The following is an 18,063-nucleotide window of genomic DNA, read 5'->3' on the forward strand; positions in this document are numbered from 1 at the left end:
TCATGCTTTTAAAATAGACATATGACCACGTTCAACTTCTTATGCATTAATACTGAATCAATTTATCCGTAAAGTAATTTCCCATGCATATGCAAAAGAATTTAAGGTACCAGATAAGGTACATTTCTCCAAAACCTTGTATTCAGGTAAAGTGCTTTAAATGAATTATAGTTATAAATAGTTCATGTCATTCAGTTATAATAAATAATGGAAAGAAACATGGACAAAATGTAGAACAAGTGTTAGAAAGACCTAAAAATACAGCAATAGATCACCATTCAAGCTGAGGTTACAAAAAGAGGTCAAGTATGTTCTACTTTCCTCCACATTCTTGTAAGTAACCGTTGTCTGAGCATTTCCTCTGTGAAATGGGCCAACAAATCGCACATATGTATCTTCTTCACACAGTCTGAGGGGGAACTAAAAGAAAAACGGTGATGTTTATTAAAGATTAAACAAAAGATGCATTTGATTTTTAGTATACAAGTAAAGACATACTTTCTGTCTTTTGTGGCTGAGGGCCTTCATCTGGACTTGATCTGTAGGTAAAGAGCAAAAGCAGTTATCCTGTAAACACACTGAAACATTCGTATGGCATGCGTATTTCTGCTGTAATCGCATTTTCTCCGATAAGACACAAACTCGAACAAAGGATTGTATGCAAGGAAAGTCACAAGTTTGGGCTCACTAGCCAGTTGAGCTCTTGAAGACATGCTGAGACTCCCATTGATATACACTGTCTATTCACGCAATAAACAATGATATCAATTTAATTGTTTTCAGTTCATGAAGTGTAAAAAAACAACGTTCAGATGTTTTGTTTCACTAGAAAATTTTGGCTTACATCAGAAACAGTGACAGTGTTTCTTAACATGGGACAGGTCTTGTATTTTCGAGGGGGTGCATTGTTGTTTGGGTGGATAGACAGTGTTTGTGTTCTGGTCAGTTTCTGTAGAGGCTGCATTTCGAGCAGCTTTCATAATTAATATGCAGGCATAGCACCATGGTTTTAATGCACATCTTTCCAGACGTTCTTCATCCTGTATTAAGACTCATTCCACATGCACAGTCAAGGCTGCACATTTGCTTGAAAAACTCTTACTTGGATGCTTTACAGCATTTGCACTTTTTACCTGTCGGGGCAAAAAACATTTTGAGAGAAACAGAGAGAGAGACATGATGATGATGATAGTGAAAGATGTTATTTCGAAGAACTGTTTTCGGACTATGTGGCCAATTCAGATTGAAATCTTATGAGATCTTATTCAAAATTACCAACTTTTTTAATATAGAATTTATTGTGTAAAAATGGTTGGGACACTTGATTGTATTGATGTATTCCCTGCACTGATTTAAAGGTAACACTTTACAATTATGTTCATAGTTAAAATTAGCTACATTAGTTAACATGAACTAATAATGAACTGCACTTATACAGCATTTATTAATCTTTGTTAATGTTAATTTCAACAATTACTAATACTTTATTAAAATCTTGTTAACATTATGGACTCTGAACTAACATGAACAAACTAATTAAAGCTTAAATTTTTATTAACACACATTAACAAAGATGAATAAATACAGTAACAAATGCATTGCTCATGGTTTGTTCAAGTTAGTTAATACATTAACTAATGTTAACTAATGAACCTTATTGTAAAGTGTTACCGATTTAAAAAAAAATGTGATTAGTAAATTTAGATTTGACGTATGAAGGTGACCATTAGCTGGTGTTTAACATGTACTGATACACAAACTAACAAAACGACAGCCAAAGACTTGAAATGAAAAAGTTAAACTGTTACTAGTTTGATTGACTTACTCAGAGCAATAAGAATCCCAGCCACAAACATAACCACAGCCAAGATGACACCCGTGGTCCTCAAGGTCTCATAATCTGTTCGATCACATTTAAATATGAATTTAGTCATATTTGAATGTTTAAAGGAATGATTTCGATTCAATATTTGCCCACCAACCATAGTTAAAGGCACTCTGGTCCAAATTTTTGTATGACTCTGGAAAAATTTGAAACAAAGTAAACTTCAGTCTATTTAGCAATAGGCATAATTTAATGATTCACCAGAAAAATGAAAATTATCCCATAACTATCCATTTATTAATTAAATGAAGAGTTTCGTTGCAAAATGAGATAAATCCATTTTTTTTATTTTGTCAAAACATGTTTATTATTATGTTATCATGTTATTATTTTGTTTTATAGTGCTACTTAGCTGTATTTTTTAAGTTATGAAGGTTTAAATCAAAACAAACCAACTGCAGTTGCATTGAAATTAATTGAAATGCACAACCAAACAACTTTTTCTGAACAATTAAAAAAACGGTGGTTATCTCGTTTTGCAACGAAACTCTTCAAATATGCTCAAAATATTAATAATTTCATCTCCCATAAGTATCGTTTAGCTTCAATAGACATATTGAATCATATGGATTACTTTGATGATGGATGGATGTGCTTTTTGGAGCTTCAAAAACATTAAATGCCATTACAGAGATAAGAGCCAGGATATGATTTAATAGAACTCATAACTAATATAACTTAATACAACTGAACAAAGAAAGCTATATATATAGACCTGGAATGGCAAGAGGGTAAATTTATGATATCATTTTCATTTTCCGGTGAACAATTCCTTTAAGACTGCAGTGAAGTTATTTAGGAAGATAATGCAGGGTATTGAGTTCAGCACCATGGACAGATGCTTCTCTTCTAAATTTAAATATACAGTTAATACTACACCGATCAACGAATCAAATATGTAATAAGCTATTGAACCTCTAGAGGGCGCTGTATTCTGACTGAAATCCATGATTCATTCAGCAATTGCATAATATATTGGTATCTTAATAAGCTTCTGTCAATGTTCTGGGCGCAAGCCATCTTGCAAACTCAGGTAAATGACGTCAGTTGTGTGGATTATTGATCAGCTGAAGTTGCCTGCTCAGCAAAAGCTGGGATACTGCAGTCACCACAGACTTTCCTCTAGTGATAATCAATAAAAAGGTTGTATGTCGTGTCTGTGACGCTATTTAAGCTTAAAAAAAGAATACTAATTATGAAACGAAACACTACAAAATGAAACCGAATGTCAGACCACTTTAGTATTGTTTAGGATTAAGCAGAGACAAACCAGATACCAGATTTTAACATGTAAATTTGGTTTTAAATGTAAGAATATGCAATTGTGTCCTGCTGAACTTTCATGTCTTCTGACAGCTTGAGCGCTTTTCAGCAGCCCTCATCTGAGGATGCTACAGCGACGCCCTTTAGCGCACTCAAATCTTTATGCAATACTTTGCACACATTTCAAATGTGCCATTAGATGAACAAAACTTTAAAAACATCAAATATAAAAGAGGATCTTAAGTAAGGATGAACAAAGGTAGAATCAAATTGTAAAAGCTGCAGGGCAACAACATATTGCATATTCAGCAACCTCCTGGATAATTTTAAATTATTGTATATAACACATGCTATATGTTCTAAAGACGGATACCTTTTCTTATTTATGCAATGTACTCACAATACAAAATGCAAAAAACATGCCTCACTCGTTCAACACTTGAATTAATAAAATACTGAGCATAATAATGGAAATGGCATCTTTTTTTTTAAAGTAATCATGCAATAGACAAACCTGTTGTAGCCATTACTGCAGTTTTCTGTATTAAAGAAGCAGCCGGCAGGGTTTTCTTGATATTGCTATAGAATGTAATGCAGCACCGTGAATGAAGACTGGATGAAAGACTGCGCCAATGCTGCGATTTAGGATTTGCGCGCTTGCGCCGTCTAGCGGTGCAACTGCGCCAGGGTTGCCCCACGGGACCCTCAAAGCGTTTGACACATGAAGCCTGCTGGATATTGCAGTGGGGATCCCGAGCCAAACAACCACCTCCCACTGAATAGTGCCCACGAGGCCATTTGCGCAAAACCACACCTAATGCATCCAGTGTGACTGTGACCTGCCCGAGGATGAGGGACCTGAATAGTGTGGAAACCTTTACTGGTTTATTATCAGCTCTGAACACATTTATGCATTATCAATAACAGTTTGCTGAGAATAATAGATTACAGGTTACAATAAAAATTAATAGATTAACTGATTCATCCACACAGGAGCATTTCTGTAGCACAGTGGTAGATCATTGCATTAGCTGTGCAAAAGGTCCCTTGAAACACACATGCTGATAAACATGTATACCTTGTTATGAACTTTGGATAAAAGAGTCTGCCAAATGCGTAAATGTAAGTAATTATTCAATGATAATTATTAGTAAATGATAATGATGAATGCTACAATCTATTTGACCTGAAGTATCCACTTACACTTACTACGCACGTAACAGATGTTATACATATTTAAAAGCAAAATACTAGCAGTGGCCACTCGGCCAAAACGGATATTATGGCACAGTCGCAAAATCAATAAATAAAAAAAACTTGTAGACATGCTGAATATAAGTGACAGACTATGACAGGTGCACAAGCACAGAGTTACATCATGTTCTCGAGGACACTTAATAACAAGCCATTAGTCATTAATAGAAATCCGTTTATTTCTACTGCAGTTTACAGTGTGATTTGTTAATTCTGCAAAGTTACAAAACTGAATGAATATAATTTACAAAACATAAAAAATGTCTGCTTTTTACTTAGAGAACTGTGCATTTTATAAACTTCACTGAAAGCTAAAAAAAAATCAAGAATCTGTCTGTGCATAAACTGTAAAAGTGAAGCATCTTCTGTAATAACAAACCTACTGGCAATAGCCCTAGCTGAGAATCAACAATTTATTTAAACACTTTCAAAAACATTTTATTACAAAATTATAAAGAACACCATAGTACGACAAAAATCATCAGATCAAAAATCATTGACCTTCATCCAAATCGCCGAAAGGCTCAAAGATTTGGCACTCTCTGTAAGCGGCCATGCTTTCTGTCAAAAGAAACCAAGTCAAGGAGTTAGTTTTAAATATTTATGCAGAATATACATCATAAATAAAACGCAGTGCAGTTGTGTCAGTTGTTTACCTGTTCTCTCCAGTAACGTTACTTTGAACCTGCAATATAAACACTGTTAAATGTCTGTTTCTTGTAAAAGTTTTGGTACCTAAACTGAATCAAGACAAACAGGCATCTGACCTCTGGCTGCCTCTGGGTCACATCCCACTGGCCTATAAAGCAGATTACAGAGAACAAAAATCAAGTTGGTAGCTTTCTGAAGCACAAAAGAAAAGAAAATGTACTGTAATGTGTTTTGGCATGTAGTAGTTCCTGTCTATAATGCACCATATTGTAGAACTTAGTATATGCTACTTACCTAGGCTTACTCCCTTTGCAGCGGCATTTCCGACCTGCAAAAAAATAAGTCAGATCCAAAACATTAAAAGTTTATTATGATACAAGAATAAAACAATGCTTCCCAATAAAATTATTAATAAAATATAATACAAAAATCGAGAATTATGTTGCCAATTGCTGTATTGCTGTAACAGTTGAAACTAAATACATTTACATATATAGAAGCACACACATACACAAAAAAGTAATAGTAGGCTTAAAAAAACCATAAGGTTTGCATAGTGGCTGAGAAAACATCTCCAATGTGGATCCTCACTAATAATTTAAGGGGTCTTGGAGGGGGTTTCAGAGTAAGAATTTCAAGGATTTGGCTGACTCCCTAATACTCTATAAGTCATAGAGCGGTGTTGGGTATCGCAGACAGGTTAAACTTAGAGATTATGAAAGACATCCATGCCTGCCACCAGCTTACCCTAAACTGATCTTTAGCTTGCTTATCGCAGTGCACGGACACATGTCTACAAAAGCTGTGCACTGACACGAAATGTTATGCATCAGTGCATAAACACAAAGAATTCATTTTTTTCTTAAACCTAATTTCATTAAGGGGTTGGACACATGTAGGTTCAATTTCTAAACTCATAAAAACACAGTCTTTCTCAATGACTTAAGTGAGCACACAAAGGGAGCTGTGTGTAGCACATACTTCTGATGACCGTTTATGACACCACACAGCATCTTGTTATAATCTAGCTTATACGCAGCATAACAAAAATGTAACAAAGAAGAAGACAGGCATTGAGTAAAGTTTAATCACATTATAACTGCATGAAAAACTTCCAATGAAAAAAAGCAATGTAATTTGTCTAGAGAAAAATTAAGATATGTTGGATGTAAATTCAATTAGCATCTGTACCGTATTTTCTGGACTATAAGTCGCTCCGTAGTATAAGTCGCATCAGTCAAAAAATGCATCATGAAGAGGGAAAAAACATAAATAAGTCGCACTGGTCTATAAGTCGCATTTATTAAGAAAATTATTATTCTTTATGGGGGCATTTTGTTTGTTAAAGGATTAGTCAATTTTCTTAAAAGAAAAATCCAGACAATTTACTCACCACCATGTCATCCAAAATGTTGATGTCTTTCTTTGTTCAGTCGAGAAGAAACTATGCCTTTTGAGGAAAACATTGCAGGATTTCTCCAACCCTAATGGACCCCAATAGAGCCCAACATTCAATACCCAACTCAACACTTAACAGTTTTTTTCAACGGAGTTTCAATGAACTATAAACAATCCCAAACGAGGCATAAGGGTCTTATCTACCAAAACGATTGTCATTTTTGATAATAAAAATAACAAATATACACTTTTAAAGCACAACTTCTTGTCATGTAGATCCGGTCGTGATGCGCCAGCTGACCCCACGCAATACGTCATGACGTCATGACGTCAAGAGGTCACAGAGGACGAATGCGAAACTCCGCCCCAGTGTTAACAAGTGTGTTGAAAGAGGACCGTTCCTACGTTGTTGTATGTCAACTGATACTAATTAATGTCTTTGTGGCAGTTTATTGTTTAAAATGGTCCGCAAATGTGCGTTTTATATATGTAACACGTAACCTCCCTACGTCACTACGCATTTACGTTAGGTCGCGCTGGATCGGACCTAGACGAAAAGTTGTGGTCCAAAAGTACATATTTTCTATTTTTAGTTTCGCTAGATAAGACCCCCACGCATCGCCTGGGACTGTCCACAGTCCCCTGAAACTCCGTTGAAAAAAACCGTCAAGTGTTGAGTTAAGCACCAAATGCTGGGCTCTATTAAAGTCCATCAAAATGAGAAAAATCCTGCAATGTTTTCCCCAAAAAACACAATTTCTTCTCGACTGAACAAAGAAAGACATCAACATCCCGGATGACACGGTGGCGAGCAAACCACTTGGATTTTTCCTTTAAGAAAATGGACTATTCCTTTAAGTCTTTCTCCGTTGTCTTTAAGTTAATGTTTCAGTTAACAGTTTTTTTTCAGTGGTAGGCTACAGGAGCAACATATAGCGCTCTCTTGTGGCCGTAGACGGTAATGTTTTCTTTTGGTTCATGTTAGTCAGTATGAATTAATTTTGCCATATAAGTCGCACCTGACTATAAGTCGCAGGACCAGCAAAACTATGAAAAAAAGTGCGACTTATAGTCCGAAAAATACGGTATATAAAAACCCGAAGTGAGAAACGGTGAAAGCGTGTGATAACTTGATAAAACTCAGCCACACGCCTGTAAGGAAAAAAATCTTTTTATAACACAACTATATAACACACCTATGCCCCAGGTGTGCTTAGTTATCTAGTTAAGCCACTTAGGCCGATCCCTGCCCGTGCACTGACAAAGAGGCCAAAGGAGGGCACAAGGGATCATAACAGTCTTCATTAAAAATGTTACAAAACGATCGCTCACATAAAATCAATGAAGTGTGCATCACTCAATCATAATACAAACACCTTTGAAAAGACAGATGATCAAACATATCAGTAATAAAACTGCATATTTAATTTAAAGTGAAGTGAGACAGGTCTACTTTACAGCACGATTTTCATCTGTCTTATTAGGTATTATGCATATATTTATATAATTATTGTCTCTCTTTAATATACATTCCATATAATAATAAATATCTTCAGTATGCAACTACAAAGTCACCCAACCCATATGAGTCACCTATAGATAAATCCCACAATTACAGTCCCTCTTTATAGTGCATGGAAAAATGTGTTCTTTACTTTGATAACATCTAGTAAATTAAAAAGCGTTTAAAAGAGATTTAAATGTTTGTATTAATAACACATTTTGTATAAATAATACATTGGAATTAGAAGGCAATGTGCATCTAATGGTGACCATCTGAATTGCAATCTAATCAAATTGTGAGGCAAGTGACTCATCGCTCTAATATCTACAAAAACAAATGTTGCTTTTTCTAAAATAAAGCTAAAATAAACTAACACACACATATTCCCTAATAAATGCATTAGCAAAGACTAAAAATATTATGTTTTTAACTACCAATAAGAGTGTACTATTTTTAGCAGTAAACACCCTTTAGAATTATTTATTTTTTCCAAAAAAATATATATAGACGCAAAATTTCTAAAACAGTATAGTGATAGCTTGGCACTCACTGATGATGAGGAAGATCCCCATCAGGAAAAGTATCACTGCGAAGACCATACCACCAATCCTCAAAGATTCATAATCTGTAAGCAGGATTAAAAAGACTGAAAATACTGCACAGCCTTAAAACACAAGCATAACAGCATCAACAAAATAAATTGCATTGCATTATGGGTAAAGAATATACACATTTAGATATGCACATAAACAAGCTTATATGTTAAAGCCAAGACAAAATGCCCAAACAATAACAATATACTGAGCATATTATATCGCAATGTAGTCTGCTTGCTTGTAGTATAGTGATGGTCTGCTTACAGATCATATGCAAAACCAGAATCTCCGAGAAGATTTAAGTGAATTTGGGAAATTCTGGAGTACTTATCAAATGATTTTATCTACAGAAGCATAGCCCAGGTGTGACTGTTTTCCATCTATTTAGGGAAAACACGAAGGGAAACGCAAATTCTTCTGACTTTCCAGATGTTTCCTGATCAGGGTGATGCACTCTGCCCTTACAGAGCCTTCATTATTACGAAATAGTCTCAGCTTACTGTGGGAACCATCACAGATCAGATCTAATACTGAACTCTAATCATATAATGCATATAGAGAGAAATAAATGCCCCAAAGAATAAGAGCAATATTCTGCATACTACAATTTACATTTTACAAGTCAACCAAAGGATTTTTTTTAATCCATGAGTCCATATGCTCTTCTCTAAGCAGCTAAAGTAAATCTATACTCACCATAATGAAATGGCTTGTCGTACTCTGGTGGGAGGGGGAAGAAAAGATACTGTAAAATGTCTAAAAATGTCAAAATTCAACACTAAAAACAACAAGTAGTCATATATGCACAAAGCCAAAGGCCATTTTTCTCATATGCAGAAGGCATATAGACTAAGTGATACCACATGAAATGTACGTATGCTAAGATAATTAAAGCTCACTGTCTGGAAACTTAAACATTTTCTCACACCCGCTGGGAAGTAAAAGCTTCTGGTGTCAAGTGCGGATTTTTACAAGGCACACAAAAACAAACCTCGGCTGACTGTGGTTTGGTCGGCTAAACGCTTTGTTAATAAGCCACCAAGACATTTAGTTATATTGTATAAAGGTGCATTTATTTATACCACTAATTTCCTTACCATGAATTTCATCCATTGTGGAGGCTGCGGGAGAGATAGATAGAGAGAGAGACAGAGAGAGAACAAAACAAGATTTACAATTCAAATCTGCATAAAAATGTAAATGTCAGTTAAATTATGGCCAGAAGCGGTGTTAGATCCTGTTCTACACGTTTCAGGACACATTTATAGAGGGTTATTTAAAATGTCAGTCTCCTTACATCTTTAGCAATGGAGTGCCAGCTAAACATTTTAATACACTATCAAATGTGTGTTAATAAATGCTACTGATGCACGCTACATTCCAAACATGTTTGGACAAAGACACATACAGCCACAAAACTGTCAAAAGGGTGCACATTGGCACAGTTTCCTCAAAAAGCTTGTGCACAAGCAAGACACATCTGAAAAAGAGCTCGCATTGTGGCAGCCAACCTCAATAGCTTATATTGATTCTGTCAGACAAACAATCTGTATTTAAAATTTTTACAGTATAGTAGATTTCTGTAACATTGGAAAAACTCTTTCAGTTAAAGACTTTTCATACTAGGTAAGACATATAGATCTTTAAAGTTCCCAAAAATGACACATTTATTTTCGTACATTAAATTAACCATTTCCAAGATTTTTATGTTCATTAAACAGACTTTTGGCAGAAAATGTTACTTCACATTGTTGCGGTTTTATGTTACAAAAAGAGATGAGTGTGCAGTAATAAAAGATCTTCCTGTTTTTAAAGAGCCACTGCCGATTTTAAGGGGGGCTGCTCTTTGTAAACAAGAATGCAGAAGGCATTGCTCCAAATTTCCCATTAGACATTATGAATGGTCTGACTGTAGGACTTTGGTTTTCCGTAAATGATCTATTGCTCTCTACCGCTCTCCCTCATCCCCGTTCATAAACAATGAACAATACTTAATACAAATACTTTGTATAACAATAAATATTACTTATTGCATATTCCATGTGCATTTATGCGAGTGCACGAAGCATGAGTGTGTGCCAGAGCACATAATTTTGGCAACACAAACAAAAGAGTCTGTGTGAATGCAGCAAATCTCCCAGAAATCCAAAGTGTAACCTAGAATCACAATGCATAAAATACTTTATAATCTTAATAGAGAACTATTCTTATGGGAAAATACTCCAACATGGCTTTAATTATCCAAGCTGTCAATTGGAAAAAAAACTGTGTGTGTAAAAACTTTTAATGGAGCGGTAGAACTGCATGTACTACAGGTTGGTACAACATGAGCTGGACTGGCACACACTGTATGAGTCTCCAGCCTCGTTGTGCAAGAGTAGTGTTACTTCAAGGACTCTTCACAAAACCCTTCAGGGAAAGGTAGAATCGTGAGCGACTTGTTAAAGCAGAAACAAGACACAGTGGATCCAACGAATGCGTTAAAAGCATGCCAAAAATAACACATGGTGGGAGAGCACGGTTGTTGAGTTTCTGAATTATTCACAAAAACAGGTAAACATTCAAATTTTTGAACAGACGGACGCACACAAAAATGAAATTCTGCCCAGCACACATAGAAAAGTTTCTCTAAACCCTCTACACACTTACCTGGCATTTCCCTGCCAAAAGCTGAGCCTGCATACATACACACATATACACAGAAACAGGCCAATTCACGAAAAACTGTCTACAGGAAAGCCTGTGTGAATGGCCAACACAGTATTTTGCTGCAACTTTGTTTAGCCTTTATGGCCAATTACATTCTTCAATATAATAGATACAGTAAATGCATTAGGATGGTCCACTCCTGACTTTTTATAAAACTGGTTTTGCATTAGAAAAATAAGGAAGGGAACAATCTGGGAATCGCTAGAGATGAATAATACCAAAATAAAACCCAAAAACAAAGGGACTCACCCAGAGTTGGAGCAAAATAGGACAGAAGCACCACAGCGACAGAAACGTCCATCTTGTCTGAAAAACAAGACAAATACTGTGTGTTTGTGAGAGAGAGACAGAGAGAGAGACTGGGCAGTATTAAATCCCAGCAGAATTTCACACACGTACTTCAGTTTCTCTGGGACATAGGGTAAACATGACCCATTTGCATCACATTTTTTAGCATTAAAAGGGATATTTCACATGACATTTTTGTAAGATGTCAAATAAATCGTTGGTGTCCCCAGAGTACATATGTGAAGTTTTAGCTAAAAAATCATATAGATAATTTATTATAGCAAGTTAAAATTGTCACTTTGTAGGTGTAAGCAAAATGTGCCGTTTTGGGTGTATCCTTTAACATGCAAATAAGCTGATCTCTGTGCTAAATGGATTGGGTAATGCAGATTAAAGGGGCCATGGCACAAGACTTTTTTAAGATGTCAAATAAATCTGTGGTGACCCCAGAGCACATATATGAAGTTTTAGCTCAAAATACCATATAAATAATTTATTATAACACGTTAAAATTGCAACTTTGTAGGTGTGTGCAAAAATGTGCCGTTTTGGGTGTTTCCTTTAAAATGCAAATGAGCTGATGAAATTCAAACACTGATCACAATGATGGTGGTTTATTGCAATTAAAACTCATTTGTGCTTTTCTCTGCACTAAATGGCAGTGCTGTGGTTGGATAGTGCAGATTAAGGGGCGGTATTATTATAATAAGAGCTCCTTATGACATCATAAGGAGAGCCAAATTTCAACGACCTATTTTTTCATGTGCTTGTAGAGAATTGTTTACCAAAACTAAGTTACTTGGTTGATCTTTATCAAATTTTCTAGGTTGATAGAAGCACTGGGGACCCAATCATAGCACTTAAACATGGAAAAAGTCAGATTTTCATGCCATGGCCCCATTAAGGGGTGGTATTATCCCCTTCTAACATCACCAGGGGAGCCAAATTTCAATGACCTATTTTTTCACATGTTTGTGGAGAATGGTTTACCAAAACTAAGTTACTGGGTTATATATTCACATTTTTTACTGTAGGTTGCTAAAAACACTGGGGACCCAATTATAGCACTTAAACATGCACAGTCAGATTTTCATGGTATGTCCCCTTTAAATAAGTCTGGAGTTGACCTTAAACAATTTATCAATGGTTATTTTAGACATACTTAAGTTAAAGGTGACTTGGATAACCCTTGCAACACCTTGTTCCTTTTGTACTATGCTCTGTCAATATACAGCTTCATGATTAAATCACCCTTTATTTTTCTGTATCCACATAATGGAAATAACCTGCACAAAGATCACTTTCAGCATGTTTTACTTTTCTGTTGCTAATAATGACTCGCTATTTTTGGAGAAGCACCTAAAACAGTGGCGTATTGAGCATAGGGAGTAAGCGGGTTGTGGGTGTGATGTTTCAGATAATATTTTTGTGAAACATAAGAGACCCGTTTAAGTAACTTCCAGTAAGTCTGAATACTAGAGATACATGAGATGCAAGAGCATGTCTTAAAATACATTAGATGTCTAGGCTGTTTTATTTGACGAATCATTTTAAAGGTTGTGACTGGATGCAACAAGCTGTTCATTGGGCTTATAACATCTATGCATATTATTCTGAATACATACAGAAACCCAATAATAAATCAAATGAACTGATCAATGATTGAAGAATTAACATGTATGCAAGCAGCATCTTAGATTAAACTTAATTCTGAATTTTACAAACAGTGTCACTAAAACATTTCCCATAAGACAAGTCTATTTATCTCTGAAAAACACACACGAGACCCCTTCCCCCATAACCCACTTTCCAAACATATCACACCAGTGTTTGGTTCTTTAGGGGAAGCTTTTCTTTCTTCCAATGAACCAAATATTAATCAAATTACACACTGTAACGTACTAACGTTGACTACAACATACGACTGTGTGGTTAAAAAGACGAAACGTTCTCAAAAACAACTCAAGGAGCTGTAATTTGACACAGACGGTCACGTGCCCTAGCTGCCAATATAATCAAGTCTGGATTCCTCTAGTGCTAAACAAAGGAATTAGCGAATAAAAATGCGTTTAATAAGTCCATGCATATAAGCTAAGCGTTCTTATAATAATTAATTGACGTATGCATGGATGGGTCTTACACATCCACCATCATAAAGCCAACAAGTTGTTTGCTTACTTAAGAAATCTCGAGTTTACATAAGTAATTTAAAAACATGCGAGTTATGCACATAGAGCATTACCTGTTAAAACAAACTGGTTCTGCTGAAATCCTGTTGGAAAATCTTGGCGACACGTTGTCTCTGTAAAACTGATTTGTAAAACCTAATATCTTCTAAGATTTGAATTAAAAGCTAATCATTAAATTCCCAACGACCTGCATGTATCGGTGTGCACATTACACGTACAAGATAGGCTTCATTTGTAGTGTTGGAAAGCGCGCGTGTGTAGCGGAGCGAAACTCCTCCCTCTTTCTCACACGACGTTTATCACTGCTCAAACAAGCATGCTCGATTTAATAAACCGCTGCGCAGACCACTCGAAGTATGACATCAAAGTACCGCGAGAGCGTATCAAAAGGTTTGCTCTCGCTGTACTTTGACGTCATACGCAGTACAGTCTGCACAGGGAGGCATCAACGCGAATACGCCAAATAGCTTCGTATCCTAAATATCCGCCCATAGTGTGGCAGCAGCAACAGCAACACTCACAGTGTTTCTTATCTATAATATTTATTTTATAATATTTCGATTCTTACTATTGTGATTCTGGATGTAATGTTAATACATAAATCAGCGGTTAAAAGTAGAAATGCAACCTCTTACATTTTGTGGTCCTAAACAGATCTTTAGTGTTGGTCTGAAGGGTGGGTTACAAATAATGACTGTTTGTTTGCGGTTTACAAGCCTCTCTCCTAAAATTCCCCAAATTCCAGAGGCGTTTTTGCGCAACACCTAGAGCTTACAACAGTGTAGTGTTGGTTGACACCGCAACACGTCTCCATACCTTTTGTCTTATGTCATTTGCAGTTCTCTTACATATAATTTTTTCTGAACGATAGAAGTGCATTTCTTTGCAAAAAATGATAAAAGATATAACCATTGCTGCTAACATGGAATTTCATTTCCAGAACAATGAAGCGCATAAAACTAGCGTTGACTAAATAATACAATAAATGCATTTGGGGCTCATGGTGGCGCTCTTTATCTAGTGAGAGTAGGTGAACGAATTTATCAAAACAAAATTAATTTGGTTACTATCTTCCAACACTGGGGTGCAGTAAATCCCCATGTAGGATATACCCCACTTAAAATAGCCTCAAACTTTTCAGATAAGCATAAGGTCAAATATTTGAGAAAACTCAAACAACAATATTGCACAACCAAAACAAAGCTTTTTAACTGTTTGACTATTGTTTTCCACCTCTATAACACTGTCATTTTAAAGCCATTAGATTTGAAAGGTATAATTACTGTTAAAATACAACAAGTGTTAAATATAAACACGCATATGTTTTCTCATACATTGACATTGTTTATTTACTAAGTGCTATTAAGAGCTTGTCTCTTCTGTAGGCCTGTCGAAAACAAAAGAAGGAATATGGTTTGCTCGTGATGGCACAGAATAATAGTCATGGCATTAGAGAATAAATGTTTTTTTGCCTTTTGCAGTATGTAAAAAACATTCTTGTTAAGGCAACTTATCTACTGCTTAAACAATTGCAATTCAATAAATAAATTCCTGAAGCTTTGTCACTATAAACCCTTTTCCCAAATAAAAGCCATGATGTTGAACTTGTTGAACTATTGAAATGTTTTGCAAGCTCTTATAATATGTGTGTGTGTGTGTGGGGGGGGGGATTTATGTTTTAATGTGTTGTTTCCAGAATGCAGGAGGAGGTCAGTGCTGTTGACAGTGACTTGCTCCAGAAATAGGCTGTGACGTCAGTGTGTGAAATGGGCAGGTGTGCCCTTGTCAGATGCTGGGTCATTGTTGAAACAGCCTGATGTGTGTGTGTCACAGGTGAGGCTACTGGAAATTATTCTCATCCCAATGTCAAGGTCCACCGGAGTGAGATGGAGGGCAAAATAATAGCACATTTATTATTACTGATACATCTGCTAAATATATGTATATTTATGTATGTTGATCAAAATACACTAAAATCAGGGTAAGCACTATAATATACACTTAAAAAGATCCTAAATTCTACCACAGAATTAAAGAAATGATGCTTTATTTGAAAGGAAGAGGAGCAGAGGGTTAAACACATATGTGCAGTGACCAGAAGTAATTATGTACTTATGTAACCCGACTCTAGAATGCAGAACAGACACATCTCCACACAGAATTCCCTAAAGACCTTTCTGTTTTCCAAGCCACTAAGCAAACAGTGACGAATTGCTATTTATACAGAAATATGAAAATTGCCTTAAAACAGTACAGTCTGTGCTGTTATTGCTTATTTGTTGAACTGCTATCCATCTGCACCACCACACATAGTAACAGTCATGTTAGATTGCCTTAGTAATAAGCAGCTCTCCTTTTGGTATTTGCAATTCATTATATTCCTGCTTAATCTTTTCATACTGAAGAAATTGTGTGACTGTCCTAAACATATTATGTGTTTTAAATTTATGTGGTTAACATGATACCTAAATCCTTAAAGAATTCTTTAAGCCTCAACAAACTTGGAAATTGCTGCCTGCATTCCTGCAAAAAAAAAAAAACTGAATTATTGAACATTAAGCCACAAGACCTTAAAGCAACAAGAGACCTTCAGGCCCTGGGAGAAGCCCAAGTATGGAATAAATATTTTACGGAGCACTGAAATCAATTTGAGCACTGAGTCAGTTTCATCACCACTGGGACAACAAGATTGGACACCAGATGTGTAAACTCTTTCATTGTAAAAATCCACAAATCAACAAAAAAATATTGTTTTAACATGTGTTGTTGGCAAATGTGCTGATGATTATTTACTAAGATGAAGGTTTGTTGGCCTTTCCATAATCTGAAGCAAAAATTGGACCTAGTGGCTCACTCCAACATTTGAGCCAAACAAAATTATAAGTTTCAAACTTACACAATTATAAAGTTACAACAACCATTAAATGATGAGAATATAAATACAATTTTTCTAATTTACAGATGTGAGGTTTAGGTGGTCAAGTGCATTCTGTTTGACAGATGTTTGCATTCTTGCATAACATACCTCTTACATAACCATACTTTTTTATTTTGGGTCTTGAGACTAAAACTCATTAGTAAGGAAAGTTAATTAGTGCTGCTGGTATTGCATCCCAGATAAATTAAATTAGAGAGGACATCTTTCAAAGCACATGTAATATTAGGCTGGCAAGACATTGTGAAGGACTCTTGAGGTCCAGCTTTTACACACTTAAACATCTTTGTATGGGGTTATGTAAGGAATTACACAGGACTGTAGTACAAATGATACAAACATGCACAAATATTTTTCACAGAATTTTGGGCCTATACCAGTTGCTATGGCTGACAACACAATGGGAGATATTATAAATGAATACTATTTTGTCTATTTAATGTTTACTAGTCAATGTAGACATGCAAATTAACAGTACAGTGAAAAAATGTGAAAAAAATTATGTATTCCTAATAAAACTGGTATAAAAACAGCATCCCTGCCATTATATCCTTAGATTTTTTAATATATGGGTTTACTTGTTATTATATGATGGTCTTGTTTGGTTGTCTTCACTGTGTACACCCAAAGCCAAACTAAAACACATTGTTATAAACAGACCAAAATGAGACCTGACATCACATAAACACTTCTCATTAAAAACATCTTGAAACTTTAAAACCTTCTAGTGACTGCCAGATCAAGTGGTTGGTTGAGCTTTAATGTAAGTTCTCAAAACCCCTGTGCAAATTGGAGAGGTCCTATACACTAAAATTCAGGTCCTCAAAGAAAAGTGCTCATGAACACAATACTGTGGCCTTAAACAGTTTAAGGAACCAAATCTGCCCGAAAACACACATGCTTGTTTAAACTAATGGTAAGAAAAGATAAATAAGCTACTGAGGTTTCTAGATAGATGAGTCAACATTAAACATGCTGATACTGCACAGAATGTCTGCAATGCGATGAGAAAATGTATGGATTTATAGCTTACTGCAAATTGTGTTGTTTATATATTCTTGAACTTTAAGAAGTAAAAGTAGCATGACTTCCCACCAGCAAATGTTGAAAGTGTCATTTTACAGTACATTTAGTGCAAACTGCATTTACATTGTCCTCTGAGGTCTACTTATAATGTTAATTAACACCAAAAACATCATAATTTATATTTAATAAACTACTTTCTCAAATTGGGTCATATTGTTTTCATTTTTAAGTTAAAACATATAAATAGTCGTAGCCGATGGTGTAGTGGGCAGCGCTCCGACATGTGGTGGTTTCGCACTTTCGGCAACCTGAGTTTGATTCCCGGCTTGTGGTCATGTGTCTATCCCATACCCCTCTCTCCTCCT

General features: G+C 35.6%; 1 protein-coding gene across 6 annotated transcripts; it reads right to left on the reverse strand.

The window, feature by feature from the left end:
- Positions 1-180: 180 nt before the first annotated feature.
- fxyd6l (FXYD domain containing ion transport regulator 6 like) lies at positions 181-14,008 on the reverse strand. 6 transcript variants are annotated; one of them, XM_055210276.2, is made up of 10 exons: positions 13,791-14,003; positions 11,510-11,566; positions 11,201-11,227; positions 9,649-9,672; positions 9,248-9,271; positions 8,506-8,580; positions 5,348-5,381; positions 5,170-5,201; positions 5,059-5,087; positions 4,561-4,963 (listed from the first exon to the last, which is right to left on the reverse strand). In XM_055210276.2, exons 2-9 carry the CDS (start codon positions 11,559-11,561, stop codon positions 5,077-5,079), a joined length of 279 nt encoding a protein of 92 aa, XP_055066251.1. In that variant the 5' UTR covers positions 11,562-11,566; positions 13,791-14,003; the 3' UTR covers positions 4,561-4,963; positions 5,059-5,076. The 6 variants fall into 6 exon arrangements, with proteins under 6 accessions (XP_073728204.1, XP_055066250.2, XP_055066251.1 ...); XM_055210278.2 differs by lacking the exon at positions 9,248-9,271 and having other exon boundaries at positions 13,791-14,008; XM_055210279.2 differs by lacking the exon at positions 11,201-11,227 and having other exon boundaries at positions 13,791-14,001.
- Positions 14,009-18,063: the final 4,055 nt, after the last annotated feature.

The sequence above is a fragment of the Misgurnus anguillicaudatus genome, chromosome 10, assembly GCF_027580225.2.
Source record: "Misgurnus anguillicaudatus chromosome 10, ASM2758022v2, whole genome shotgun sequence".
In the NCBI taxonomy this organism is placed as follows: Eukaryota; Metazoa; Chordata; class Actinopteri; order Cypriniformes; family Cobitidae; genus Misgurnus; species Misgurnus anguillicaudatus.

Bases quoted from the DNA above. Each gene is read 5' to 3' on its own strand.
- fxyd6l (XM_055210275.2), bottom strand. The intron at 1,901-1,982 runs GTTGGTGGGCAA...GTGATCGAACAG, and splicing joins CCAGAGTGCCTTTAACTATG to ATTATGAGACCTTGAGGACC. The intron at 421-498 runs GTATGTCTTTAC...TTTTTCTTTTAG, and splicing joins TCAGCCACAAAAGACAGAAA to TTCCCCCTCAGACTGTGTGA.